At 41.3% G+C, this 13,985-nt stretch overlaps 2 protein-coding genes and 1 non-coding gene across 8 annotated transcripts in view; all 3 read left to right on the forward strand.

Annotated features, from left to right (window-relative positions):
• Positions 1-13,985, forward strand: part of SMG7 (SMG7 nonsense mediated mRNA decay factor) — a 71,483-nt gene that overhangs the window by 569 nt on the left and 56,929 nt on the right. The window lies entirely within an intron of this gene.
• LOC137219790 (large ribosomal subunit protein uL3-like) lies at positions 10,666-11,964 on the forward strand. Its single transcript, XM_067728867.1, has one exon. It carries the CDS (start codon positions 10,709-10,711, stop codon positions 11,909-11,911), a length of 1,203 nt encoding a protein of 400 aa, XP_067584968.1. The 5' UTR covers positions 10,666-10,708; the 3' UTR covers positions 11,912-11,964.
• Positions 13,162-13,234, forward strand: TRNAD-GUC (transfer RNA aspartic acid (anticodon GUC)). Its single transcript has one exon. It is a non-coding gene; the product is annotated as a tRNA-Asp (tRNA).

Consider the following 13,985-nt stretch of genomic DNA (forward strand, 5'->3'; position numbering starts at 1 on the left):
GGAAGCGTGAGAATGTGTGTGTGCGCGCGCCCCGGGTCGCGGGCTCTCTAGTGAGGGTTGGGGGGAGGCGGCGGCGACTCGGAGTGGAGGTGAGTGTGGAGGTGTCTGATCTCGGTGGCGGGGAAACGTGGTGTGTGGGATTGACTGGAGCGATGAATGGGGAGAAGACAAGGTGGAAGTCTGCACACCTGGGGTGTGTGTGGGGCCGGGGAGGGAGGACTAGAGGAGGGGGAGACCGCAGGAAGCTGGAGTTTGTTCTTCATTCTGGGGTTGGAAGTACTGAGGAATAATGTCATCTGTAGTTAGTTGGCGGAGTGCGGGTGGAGGGCATAAAGAAGGGAATGGGTGAGGAAGTGAGGAAAGAAGGAGGCACTACGGATGCGGTTGGGTTCCCCCGAAGAAACTGGGTTAGAATCAGTGCAGTCGGGAGATACCATTCTAAGAGTCGTGTGGATTCATTAGAGTGGTGTAAGGAACTTGTATGTCGAAGTAGAGTGACGTATGGGTGCAGAGTGAGAAAGTATGTGATGTGTATCTGGGGAGGGTTAAGGGGGCGATTGACACACATTGTAGGAGGAAGAAGGTGCAGACACATTGGAACCAAGTACATGGTGGCGAGAGCATATTGCACCAGCTATTGTGCAGCTAGGAAGTTTCCATGGATGCAGAATAAGAGCTTGGAGGTAGAGGTAAACGAGGGTCAAAATCTTGATGACAGAGAAAAATAAGATTGTCAGAGCCTGGGATTAATTGGGGAGTTGCCACTGCTTAGAAAAGGGGAAGGAAGATCCAGAAACGGGTCCTTTTTGTCTTTCAGTAGCAGAACTAAGAAGGGCAGGTGTATGGGAAAATGATTTTAAAAGTGGTTTCATACCTTGTGGAGGAGGGAATTGAACGGGGTAGAAGTCTGAAATGAGCAGAAAAGTCACTTTAGCTGTTTAGTGACGTGAAAGTATTGATATGTGAGTGGATCCCTGCATGTATGTTTCAAGAGAAGGTTTGTAGTTAGGTGATACATGAGGGTAGCTATTCTGCTTTTGAAAGTAGTAATCGTTTTATTAAGCAGTGTGTGTAGAGGAGGGAATGATGAGATCTTTCAAGTATGGTGGAATGCCTGAGTTTAATAACACACATCATGTATGCTCAATAACTGTACAGTGGGCAGTTGGAATGATACCTGTATATCGAAGTCCTTTTTCTCCTTTATTATCCCTTTGTTGTTTAACATATCAGATAAGCTTAATAAATACAACTGTGGCAAAGATGTATGATAGATGCTATAGAGAGGAGATATGGAAACTATCAGGACAGTCCTTAATTTTAAGGAATTTGCAGATTAGTATATATTAGGAAAGTAAAATATGGTAAGGATCATGAAAGATGCCAGTTTTATAAGAGTCCAAAGGCAAGAGATTACCTGAGCAATTGAGATGAATCAGGAAAAGTTTCCTTTGTTTATTTTCTCATTCATACACATGATTCATCAGTCATTTTGTTGATCACCTATATGGGAGGCATTATAATAACTTCTGAGAGTAGAAAAATGAGAACTCCACCCTCCTCTTGCAGAGTTTACAGTTTGTTAGGCTTCAAGGAGAAAATGGCACTTAAAGTGGACCTTAAGGATAAACAGTATTCTGAGAAGTGTGTATTGAGAAGGAGGAATCCAAATGTAAGGAAACTGAGCAGAGATATATGGAAAGGAGAGTTGGGTGCTGGGGGAGGTATTCAGTCCAGTTAAACAAGAATGTAAGGTGATGCAGCTGGAAAAACTTAAGAGTTTCATATCTTATTAAGTTTGACCCCCTTCTTTTTACAGATGAAGAAAGTATAGCCCAAAGAAGTTAAAATTGTTGAGGATCATATAGTTGGTATGTGGAAGCTCTAACTCAAATGTAGGTCTTCTAACTCCAGATCAGCTATACTGTGTGACATCCATTCTTTCCACAGGTATGGCTTGAGAGCTTACTGTATTCTAGGCACTGAGGATTCAGTGGTGAACCAAAGAGTGAACATGGGAAAGTATTTTCTAATAGAAGGATACAACAAATGAACATATGAACAGATAAATATGTTTACCAGGTGGTGACAAAGTACTAGGAAGAAAAATAAAGCAAGATAGGGATGTGCTGTTTTTTATAAACAAGCGTGGTCAGGGAAAGCCTATTTGATTAGGTGCCCATATTTGAGAGTATCTTGAATATTATGGTCTGTAGTTTATGGTTAAAATGGGTGGACAGTGGAGAATCTGAGATGATTTGTTTAGAAGGGAAATCACATGTCCATGGCTATGTATTAGGAAGATGAATCTGTGTAGTGGGCAGTTAAGGGTTAGAAATAAGGTGGTAGCAGTGGGACTGGAAAGGTATAATGAAAAGCAGATTGGGAGAGTGGTGGTATTTTTTTTTTTTTTTGAGTGGTGGTATTTTTAATGGGAAGATCAGTTGGCTTTGAGAGGCTTCTGTGTTAATGTATCTTATGTTTTTAAAGTTAGCATGGTAAGGAAGACTTACCCTTAGGTTGTGGAATCAGTAGTAGACACCTTGAGATGAATTTAGTTCATTGAAGGAGGGAGAAAAGAATAAGAATGAACACAATGTTTAGCCTAAATTTTCCAGCTAAAGTTGAATAGGCAAAACTGAACAGGCATAGGACCTGGAATCACTTAAAAATTCCTGAGAGCCAGTCTTTTCTCAATCTTGTTCATCTATCCTAAGTAAATAAAGCAAGTCTTAGGGCTAATAGTAGTCTGAGGCTAATGGGAAGAGATAATAAAGTAAGGCTTGCACCAGCCAGAATTTCCCTCTTTCTCTTCTTTAGATAATCATTCCAGTAAAGTGCTGTGAGTAACTAGTGGTTACCAGTGGGGATGGAGTGGGGTGCAGTATAGTGGTGGAAGAGTGGGAGGTACAAACTGTTGGGTGTGAGACAGGCTCAAGGATGTATTGTACAACATGGGGAATATAGCCAATATTTTGTAATTACTGTAAATGGAAAGTAACCTTTAAAAATTGTATTAAAAATTAAAAAATAAAGTCTGCTGTGAGAGACTAGAGACTATGTTCCGGGAAGCATTATGTTCACTTTCTTTTCTTTGATGCATATGGAACCATTGGTTTTTGTAGACAACCCAGGGAGAATGCTGGGTATTGCTGAGTGAGCGTGGTTGGGGGTATAGCAGTTTTTCTTTGTGACTTTCACTTTAGGAAGAGTTTTGTTGTCTACCTTTGTCAGTGGTGTACAACCATGACTGGGCAATTTTTAGACTGCATAGCTACAGATCTTCCCTCATGTAGATGAAAATTAGTTTTGTCTCAGCTGAATTAATTTCTTAGAGTAAATGAGCTGGGGTGTCTGGTGTTGAAATGGTGGGGTGGTAAGATGGCAGTTTCAAAAGAGTGAGAAATGAGGATGTACAGTAAGAAGCATCAGTAAGACAAAGAAAGAGGGAATTCAACAGCAAGGGGACTGAATTGGTCTTGACTTGTAGAAGTAGAGCATAGATGAAAGGAGAGGAAACCTATCCTCTGGATGGGTGATGTTCTGGGCAAGAAAGGATGATGAAATTTTTTTTGTTAGAAGGGGAATGTCATTTTTTGAAATAGGAGACCCAATAAGACTCCTATCCAAATGATTAAGTTGAGAATACTTTCTTATATTTTATAAAAATAAGAAATGGTCTTAAATTTGGGGCTTCTAGACTGTATAACATTGGAAATTTAATACTCGGATTGAAAATTTCAGTGTTTTCTCTTTTGATTTATGATAAAATGGAAAGATTTGTAAAGACTTGGACATCTTTGTTGAGTAAAAGAATAGGGTGTATTGAATATAGTTCACTTGAGAAGGGTGGAAGAAGGGTGAGGCCATAGAGAAGATAGTAGGTGAGGTATAATTTCATGCTTTAAGAGAATAGCACTTGAAAGAATAGAAATATGGAAATTAACATGTCAAAGTTGGAAAAATGGGTGGGGGAAGTATTGAAGTACCATACAGGAAAGGTATCATTGAAGTTGTTTTGGAAGATGAGATAGTGGAATAATCATAGCCATAGGGAATACCAAACAGGTCAAATCTGATGGTACAAGGTGGCACCGGTGCCACTGAATGACATCTGCTGTGACTGTGGGAGGCAACTGTTCATACTCCCCTCCCTCTTTCCTCCAGTGTTCTCCTCTTTTTATCTTTAATTTCTTTTTATGCTGAAGGTTTTCCTGTGGGATCCACTTGAAGTTGATCCCTGGCGTTAGACCACTGACAGGAAAGGCCTACAAATCGTCTGTTTTGTTAGAAATTTTTTGCATGATACCTCTATGGGTGGAGAGGTGCATTCCAGTTGCACATTTCTTTGTCAGAAACTTTGTTACCAGAAGTAGAATATAACATCCACAAGGTTGTTTTTCTGAGACAGCAGAAAAATGGCTGTCATTTAAGTACTAATTAAAATATCCAGTATATTGTAAGATAAAATATGTCACTGTAAATCTTGAGACAGAGGGAGGTAAAGGGAGGGGATGAGACTGGATAAATTAACAAGCAGAGTCTTATTGTAGCCTGGGGAGGCGAACAAGGTCATGGGATCATTTGGGAGAAATAAATATACTAAATAGGGTGGGCTCCAGGTTCTGGAAGAATCTGGTAACGCTGGACTGGATATTCACTGTTGCTAGAAGCTTCAAGAAGTCCTATAGCACACACTGATATTAATTCACATGGTTGAGAAGTCGCCCCCTGACCCATCCAGCCCCCTCCCACTCCCATGCCCAGGATTTAAAATAGCTTTGGTCCCAGAAAATCAGCCAAACATGGCCAATTTACCAAACATGGGAAAATTGTTTGAAAAAAAAATGACCCTCTCTTGAGGCTTTATAAGTCTATTTTTTGTTATAATAATGTTAATAGCATTTTACCTGCTTGGATATTAACAGGCTAAATTATTTTAGCAGTTAATTTCTGCCTCCCTTGTGGTTTCGGTTGGATTCAAAATGTATACTTCCTGTCCTAGCCTGTGTTTCCTTGCTTACTAACAGCTGCTATGTTTTACCTTCATGGTAGATGAAGCGTTTGCTGAGTTTTTGTTTTGTTTTGTAAGATATGTTATAATAAGATATGGACCCACTAGTGTAGCAAGTTTGTCATGAGGCAATTTTGGGGTGGAGGGGAGTTCAGCCTTGAAAAGGGATAGTTTGTTTTATGGTGGAGAAATACCATTCGCAGCCTCCAACTACATCTCTAAACGTGGCTAGCCTTTCAGATTTTTGTTATTGGTGGCATGCATGAGTACCTGAAAGTTTAGGTGGGTTTGTTTAACTGATTGATCTTTTTCAGAGAATACACTATTAAGCAGATATCTTTTGGATGGTGGATTGTTCATCTGTAGGTGGGTATTTTGGCAGATGGTCATCACATATTGCCATTTAAGTTTTGTAATCAAGCTATATTTTAATTTAGTTGCTGAATTGTTGTGGATAGACTTAACAGTGATCTAGGAGGTTACATATAACTAAGAAGGGCTAATCAACAGTTACAGAAAAATACAGGGATGGCATTTTGGCAAACATGTCACATGGTAAGTGAGAACTTGTAACCAACTCCTTTCTTGTTAACATGTAAGTGGAGCTGCTTAGGCAGGTTGTTTTCACCTTCCCTGAGACCCAGTTTTTAAGTCAGTGGAAAGAGTAGGTGACTACGTTAAGAAAACTTTAGGAATCTCAGGTAGGCTAAGTAACAGTGTTGTTCAGGGTTTGTGCTAGATAATTCCTTGTTGCAGGGTGCAATCCTGTGCATCGCAGGATGTTTAACAGCATCCCTGGCCTCTACCCACTAGATGCCAGTATCATTCTCCCCAATTTGTGACAACCAAAATGTTTCCACATGTTGCCAGAAGTTCCCTGTGGGTGCAGATTCACTTAGATTCATGTTTTTTTCTTCTCCTTAAAGCCACAGATTACTTCCAAGGCTTCTCTTAGCAGTTTTCTCTTAGGTAGTGATAGGCTAGTTACTATGTTTAGACTTCACCCATAGAAACTTGTACAAGTTTTAAATATATTTTTTTAAAAGTTGTGTTTTATTTTACTGGCAGTTATTGAACACTTACTATGTGCAAAGCACAATTATAGGGGTTTGCCTATGGGAAACTCAAAGATACTAGAGAAAGACATTTAAGTAACTGTAATAGTGGATGAACTGGTAAGTGATATGATAGAGAAACAGGTACTGTGTAAGTTTAGGGAAAAAGAACTTTATTCCAACGGAGTTGGGGTGAGGAAGGTATCTTGGAGGAGGTGAGACTTTATCTGGGTTTTGAAATATGGATGGGACTTTTAAAAAGTGGATTATTGGGTAAATTGACATTTCAGGCATCTCATGGCTCCTTTATTCCAAATACATTTTTAAAAATTTTATTCACTCCCATTTAATATATGACATTAGAACTCTGGCCAGGCCTTTCTAAGTTTTTCTTGCATAAGATTGGTTATGGACAGAGAGCTAGAGATATGTGAAGTGGTGGTTCCTGAAGACTTGATGGCTGGTATAGGTCTCAAAAAGGGAAAAACAGTTTGGCTAGTAGAGTCCTGCAGAATGCCTTTCTTTACCTCTGCTCTTGCTTATATATTATTCCTCCAGAACTTTATTTCAGATGTGCTGTCTCTCTTCTTTTAGTCTTCTTAATTATTCCCTTTACTAGTCTTCTCTTTTGTGGACCAATATCAGCCTTCTGTTAAAAATTCTTTCCTGTTCCCGTTTTCCTTTTAAGCTCTGTCCTTCCTTACCTTTCCTTTATGGCTAACAATTTCAAGTGTGCCCTGTACTGTGTTTTCTCTTTTTTTTTTTTTTTTTGGCGGTACGCGGGCCTCTCGCTGTTGTGGCCTCTCCTGTTGCGGAGCACAGGCTCCGGACGCGCAGGCTCAGCGGCCATGGCTCACGGGCCCAGCCGCTCCGCGGCATGTGGGATCTTCCCGGACCAGGGCACGAACCCGTGTCCCCTGCATCGGCAGGCCGACTCTCAACCACTGTGCCACCAGGGAAGCCCTCTTTTTCCTTTTATTTACCATCTTCTTTTCCTTAGTCCCTTGTAATCCAGCTATTTTTCCTTAGCACTTTATTGGAATTAACCTTTCCAAAGATGCCAGAGACCTAATGGCCAAATTCATCCATTGATTGTTTTCCTCTCTTTCACACACAGACTTTTGCTCTCCTTTCTCTATCTTTCTGTGTCCCTCTCATATGCATCCATCCATCCCATCAGTAAACATTCAGTTTGCACCAAGATATATCCCAGGTCCCTGGAGATGAAATGAGAATATACCCTCAAGTAGTTTTACCAGGCCTATAAGTAAGTACATAATTACCACATAGTTCATAGCTGCTATGATGTACGCACAGCGGCCGTACAGGAACTTCGTGAGCTCTGTTGTTTTTAGCACTGAGATTCTGATTCTTATTTTATCTTACTTTCCTGGTCTACCTCACCCCACTTATGGCAAAAAGAAAAGCATGGCCATATTCCTCTATTTTCTTTTAACATTTTTTTTCCTCAGAAATCACGGTACTTTGCTGTCACCCCATCATCATTGTTTAAAATCTGTCAGGCACCTACTTAGTATAAATCACTGTGCTAAGTCCTGCAGAGACAAATTGGTAAAAGATATCATACCTGCCATTCAGAGAGTTTATAAACTATTTAGTGAAATAGGCATAAGCATAGGATCATACATAACAAAGTGCAATTGAGTATAGTGAGTATAGTGGTTTAGAGCAGAGGTCCCCAACCCCCGGATCACCATCGGCCCGTGGCCTGTTAGGAACCGGGCTGCACCTCAGGAGGTGAGCGGCTGGTGAGTGAGCTAGCAAAGCTTCACCTGTATTTACAGCCACTCCTCATCACTTTCATTACCACCTGAGCTCTGCCTCCTGTCAGCATTATGGTGAGTTGTGTAATTGTTTCATTATATATTACAATGTAATAATAATAGAAATAAAGTGCACAATAAATGTAATGCACTTGAATCATCCTGAAACCATCCCCCCCCCAATCCGTGGAAAAATTGTCTTCCATAAAACCAGTCCCTGGTGCTAAAAAGGTTGGGGACCAGTGGTTTAGAGCATGGTCTCTGGGGCAGAACTGCCTGGATCCAAAGCACAGCTCTAACACTTACTAACTGCATTACCTTGAGCAAGCTGCTTAAGTTTTCTGTACCTCAGTTTCCACATCTGAAAAGTGAGGGTAGTAGTAGCATCTATCCCTTAGAGTTATAAAGGTCAAGTGAGTTAACATGTAAAGTGCTTGGGATAGTTCTGGCATATAGTAAGCATGTAAGTTTTAGCTATGTGTCAATATAAAGCCTGGAATTTAGCCACTGGCACTGACTAATTGATAATTTTGCACCTCTGCCTTCTGGACATTCCTAATTTTAGAAGTCTTTCTGTCACAGCAAAGTCAGCACTCTTAAAGGTAAACTCTTAATTAATCCTTACCCGTCTCTTCTCCCCTATCCCTCATGTTTTCTCATTTTCCTCATTGGTGCTGCCACTCCCCATCCTCCCATTCAGGTTTAAAACCTTGCAGTCATCTTTGAGTTCTCCCAGTTTTTTCCTCACCCTCTTCCACACATACACCACTTTGGAAATGCTGCCTTCCTGTTGTCTGTTCTTTTCTATTTCCAGCACTGTCAATTTATATATATAACTGTTGAAATAGTATTCACCTTGTACCTTGCCTGCAGTTCTTGGAAGTAGCAAGAAGAAAGCATTGACTTTGGGTTTTTAAACACTACCCACTACTTTCTCTGTTTTTGAACTAACAACATCTCTGGGTCTTGATTTCTTTATCTTTTTTTTTTTTTTTTTTTTGGCGGTACGCGGGCCTCTCACTGTTGTGACCTCTCCCGTTGCGGAGCACAGGCTCCGGACGCGCAGGCTCAGCGGCCATGGCTCACGGGCCCAGCCGCTCCGCGGCATGTGGGATCTTTCCGGACCGGGGCATGAACCTGCGTCCCCTGCATCGGCAGGCAGACTCTCAACCACTGCGCCACCAGGGAAGCCCATGATTTCTTTATCTTTAAATTGAACATTGATCTCATAAAATTGTGGTCAGCCTTTAAAAAAAAAAAAAAGTTCACATATGTTTACTAAATTCCGGTTCTCCTTCAGACTCCACCACCTGTCCCCCCCCCACACCCCCGCCAATTAATTTTGCATTGCTTCTATTTACAAGCATTTGTATGTGGCTTTCCCTCACTTCAGCTCCTTAGTTTGGCATTCTTGGCCTTCCATAAAATGACCCTCGTCTATCTCTGTCACATGATATCTCCTTACCTCTTGAAAAGAGTCAACTGCCCTAGCTAGAGTAACCTACTCATTGTCTTCTAAACATGGTTTATCCACTCCTGCTTTAATCTGTCTTCCAAGGCCATTTCCCCTGCAGGAGGTACTATCCTCCACTCTCTTAAGTTTCACCTTCTGTGGGAAAATTTCATGTCCACCCGGGTGATTTCTGCAGTCATTGACTTTCTGTAGTATTTCCTGTCTCTCAGTCATTTGGTACTTATAATTTCTTAAATTTGTAGTGACCTCTTTTTTTTTTTTTTTTAATAAATTTATTTATTTATTTATTTTTGGCTGCCTTGGGTCTTCGTTGCTGCGCACAGGCTTTCTCTAGTTGCGGCGAGTGGGGGCTACTCTTCATTGCGGTGCGTGGGCTTCTCATTGCGGTGGCCTCTCTTGTTGTGGAGCACGGGCTCTAGGCGCATGGGCTTCAGTAGTTGTGGCTCGTGGGCTCTAGAGCGCAGGCTCAGTAGTTGTGGCGCACGGGCTTAGTTGCTCCGTGGCATGTGGCATCTTCCCGGACCAGGGCTTGAACCCGTGTCCCCTGCATTGACAGGCGGATTCTTAACCACTGCGCCACCAGGGAAGCCCCGACCTCTTTTTTTAATGTACGTGAATTATCTCTGCAGCTAGACTGAGTATGATAGAGATCATGTCTCAGCAATTTTTAAATGCGTAATGTACATAATGGGTGTTGAATAGAGTTTTCATGCTTTGTTTCATTTTTGCAAAACATTTATGGATTACTTACGAATGCCAGTGCTAGGCTCTAAGAATATAAAGGCAAATGAACTGATTTTTGTTTCTTAGGCTAGTGGTCTCCTGAGGGAGATGGATGTTGCACAGATATTTCAATATACAGTTGGCCCTCTGTATCTGCGGGTTCCACATTCGTGGATATAACCAACTGCGGATGGAAAATATTGGGGAAAAAATTTTTCAGAAAGTTCAAAAAGCAAAACTTGAATTTGCCAAGTGCAGGCAACTGTGTACGTAGCATTTACATTGTATTTACAGCTATTTACATAGCATTTACATTGGATTAGGTATTATAAGTAATCTAAAGATGCTTTAAAGTATACAGGAGGATGGGGAGGATGTACAAAGGCTATATGCAAATACTATACCATTTTATATAAGGGACTTGAGCATTTGGGGATCAATCCCCTGCTGATAGCAAGGGGCAGCTGTAATGTGGTAAATACCAAGGTAAATGTTTTCAAGGGATGCCATGAGTATATTGAGGGAAGTGGAACTTTTACTGCCCGGGAGTTCAGAGATAGCTTCTGGAGTTGAACTCAAGAGCCCAGTCTTACAGGATGAGTAGGATTAGTCAGGTAAAGAAAGAAGAGAAGCTCTACCGGCAGCATCCGACGGCAGGATGTCTCACAGGAAGTTCTCCGCTCCCAGGCATGGGTCCCTGGGCTTTCTGCCTCGGAAGCGCAGCAGCCGGCACCACGGGAAGGTGAAGAGCTTCCCCAAGGATGACTCTTCCAAGCCTGTGCACCTCACAGCCTTCCTCGGCTACAAGGCTGGCATGACCCACATTGTGAGGGAGGTCGATAGGCCAGGGTCCAAGGTGAACAAGAAGGAAGTTGTGGAGGCTGTGACCATCGTGGAGACGCCACCCATGGTCATTTTGGGCTACATGGAAACACCTCGAGGCCTCCGGACCTTTAAGACCATCTTTGCTGAGCACATCAGTGATGAATGCAAAAGGCGCTTCTATAAGAACTGGCGTAAATCTAAGAAGAAGGCCTTCACCAAATACTGCAAGAAGTGGCAGGATGTAGATGGCAAGACGCAGCTGGAGAGGGACTTCAGCAGCTTGAAGAAGTACTACCAGGTCATTCATGTCATTGCCCACACCCAGATGCGCCTGCTTCCTCTACGCCAGAAGAAGGCCCACCTCATGGAGATCCAGCTGAACGGAGGCACTGAGGCCGAAAAACTGGACTGGGCCCAAGAGAGGCTAGAGCAGCAGGTCCCTGTGAACCAAGTGTTTGGGCAGGATGAGATGATTGATGTCATTGGGGTGACCAAGGGCAAAGGCTACAAAGGGGTCACCAGCCGTTGGCACACCAAGAAGCTGCCCCGTAAGACCCACCGAGGGCTGCGCAAGGTTGCCTGTATTGGGGCGTGGCATCCTGCATGGGTGGCCTTCTCTGTGGCTCAGGCCGGGCAGAAAGGCTACCATCACCACACCGAGATCAACAAGAAGATCTACAAGATTGGCCAGGGCTACCTCATCAAGGATGGCAAACTGATCAAGAACAGTGCCTTTACTGATTATGATCTGTCTGACAAGAGCATCAACCCTCTGGGTGGCTTTGTCCACTACGGTGAAGTGACCAATAACTTTGTCATGCTCAAAGGCTGCGTGGTAGGAACCAAGAAGCAAGTGCTCACCCTTGGCAAGTCCTTGCTGGTGCAGACCAAACGGCGGGCCCTGGAGAAGATTGACCTTAAGTTTATTGACACCACCTCCAAATTTGGCCATGGCTGCTTCCAGACTGTGGAGGAGAAGGAAGCGTTCATGGGACCGCTTAAGAAGGACCGAATTGCAAAGGAAGAAGGGGCCTAATGTCAGAACAGATTATACAGCTGGTAGAATCTCAATAAAGTTATTTTCCAGTGGGGGGAAAAAAAAAGGGAAGAATGTAGCAGGCAGAATGAGTAAATGCTTGGGGACTGTGTGTTGGAGGAACTCTAAATCTTGTTCTGCATTTCCTTTGGGAGTCTAAGGTGCTCTTTCAATAAACCTTTCATTAGCCTTACGGGAATAATTTATACTTAAATGGCTGATGTTCGTTGTATGTATTTCTACTAGAATACGAAGAGATGAGAAATTTATGTAATGCCTCCAGTATTTTCTTTAAGATACATAAATATTTAAATTTCCTTTCCATGTTTTTGACAGTAGCCTCATCTTAGGCAAAAATTAGTTATTTGGAACATTATTAAATTATTATGGGGGGAGTTTTAATGAATACATGAAAATTCTGAAAATAACTTTGAGTTTATAGACTTATTTTATAGAATCCCTCACCTGTTGAGATCAAACATGGAAGGCGGAGGTACGGAAAGGAGTTCTGTAGCATTGGGCGATGAGATCAGAACATTAAGTGAAGTCTCTTTGGATTTAACTTTTTCAAATCTGTCATAAAGAAAAAAAACCGTTGTAGACCCTTTTGATCATTAACATTTTGTTCCCACAGTTCTTGATGGCATTTTCCCTTCTGTAGTGTCTGTCTTAAGTGAGAAGCATGATTCTGAAATCTATTATATTTAAAGAATTGCTGTATTGATGCATTAATATCCTCAGTCTATTTCCAAAAACTCCATGGGTTCACTGACCATGTTGAGTCCTTTTTCCTTCCCTCCTCTTCCCAAAGCCCTACTATTTCAGTGCTATGTTAGTTGGAATATAGTATATTAGAATGCGTTTTACTAATACTGCTTCTTAGAAAGGTCATGAATTATTATTTAGTTCTTCACCAGGCAACAGCTAACCAAATTTTCTTTGAGATACTGTGTGGTGATGAGATATAAGATAATCAGAGTAAAATGGAATTGGAAGATGGTATTCAAAGAAAAGATGAGTTAGAGGTATACTTACTTGAAAATTTTTTTATTGCTGGTGGGAAAAGATAAAAAGCATAGTGCTAAGAGAACCACCACAGGATGAATTTGGATATAAAAAGTATCTTAGGGCATCTGCAAAATTTTGTACTTCTGCACACATACGCAGTTTGTGTAGATATTTTAAAGTGAAAATTTTGTGTTTTAATATCTAAAATACATATTTCTCAAATTCTGCTTAGTTTAGGGAATTCCCTGGTGGTCCAGTGGTTAGGACTCTGTGCTGTCACTGCCGAGGGCCTGGGTTCAATCCCTGCTCAGGGAACTAAGGTCCCACAAGCCACACAGTGCAGCCCAAAAAAAAAAAAAAAGAAAATTCTGCTTAGTTTAGATAACTGAAATAATAACATTATTTGTCTAAAATAATCATTAGTTTCGCTTTGCTTTTCCATGAAAAAAGGTCAGAATATTAAGAAGCACAACTCAAAGGTTAAGGCATATTGGTCATAGATTCTGAAAATGTTAGTCACTTGCTAATTGAAAATATGTTAATTAATTTTAAAAAAAGAAAAAAATATGTTAATTAGGTTGTCTGTAAACCAATACAGGGTTTTTTTTGGCTTCCTATGAAAACAACATACTGTAGTGAGTTGAATGAGCAAAGCCTTTGAATTAAGATTGGCCTAATTTGTATTTAGGTTGTCCTGAGTTCAGATCCCAGCTCTGCTGTGTGACCTTAAGCCTCTCTAGTTTTAGCTCTTTGATCTGTATTTTCCTGTCTATAAAATGACAATGATAGAAGTATTGGGAGAATTACATGGGAAGATGTATATATAAAACCCACCATAGTTCTAGGTGGGTAAAGAGCCTAATTTATGCATTGTTTTCATTTTCTGCATTTCTGAATATGAATATATACCTTAAAACTTGTAGTCTTTGAGTTGGTTGGCAGCAATTGTGCCTTAAATGGGTATAAGGTAGTTGACAGGTCTTAACTGTGAAGTAGGCTGTTTTATTCCTCAAGAGTATCATCTTACATTTTACTAGTGCTTTATACTTTTCAGAATGCTTTTATA

Source organism: Pseudorca crassidens, chromosome 2 (assembly GCF_039906515.1).
Source record: "Pseudorca crassidens isolate mPseCra1 chromosome 2, mPseCra1.hap1, whole genome shotgun sequence".
NCBI lineage: Eukaryota > Metazoa > Chordata > Mammalia > Artiodactyla > Delphinidae > Pseudorca > Pseudorca crassidens.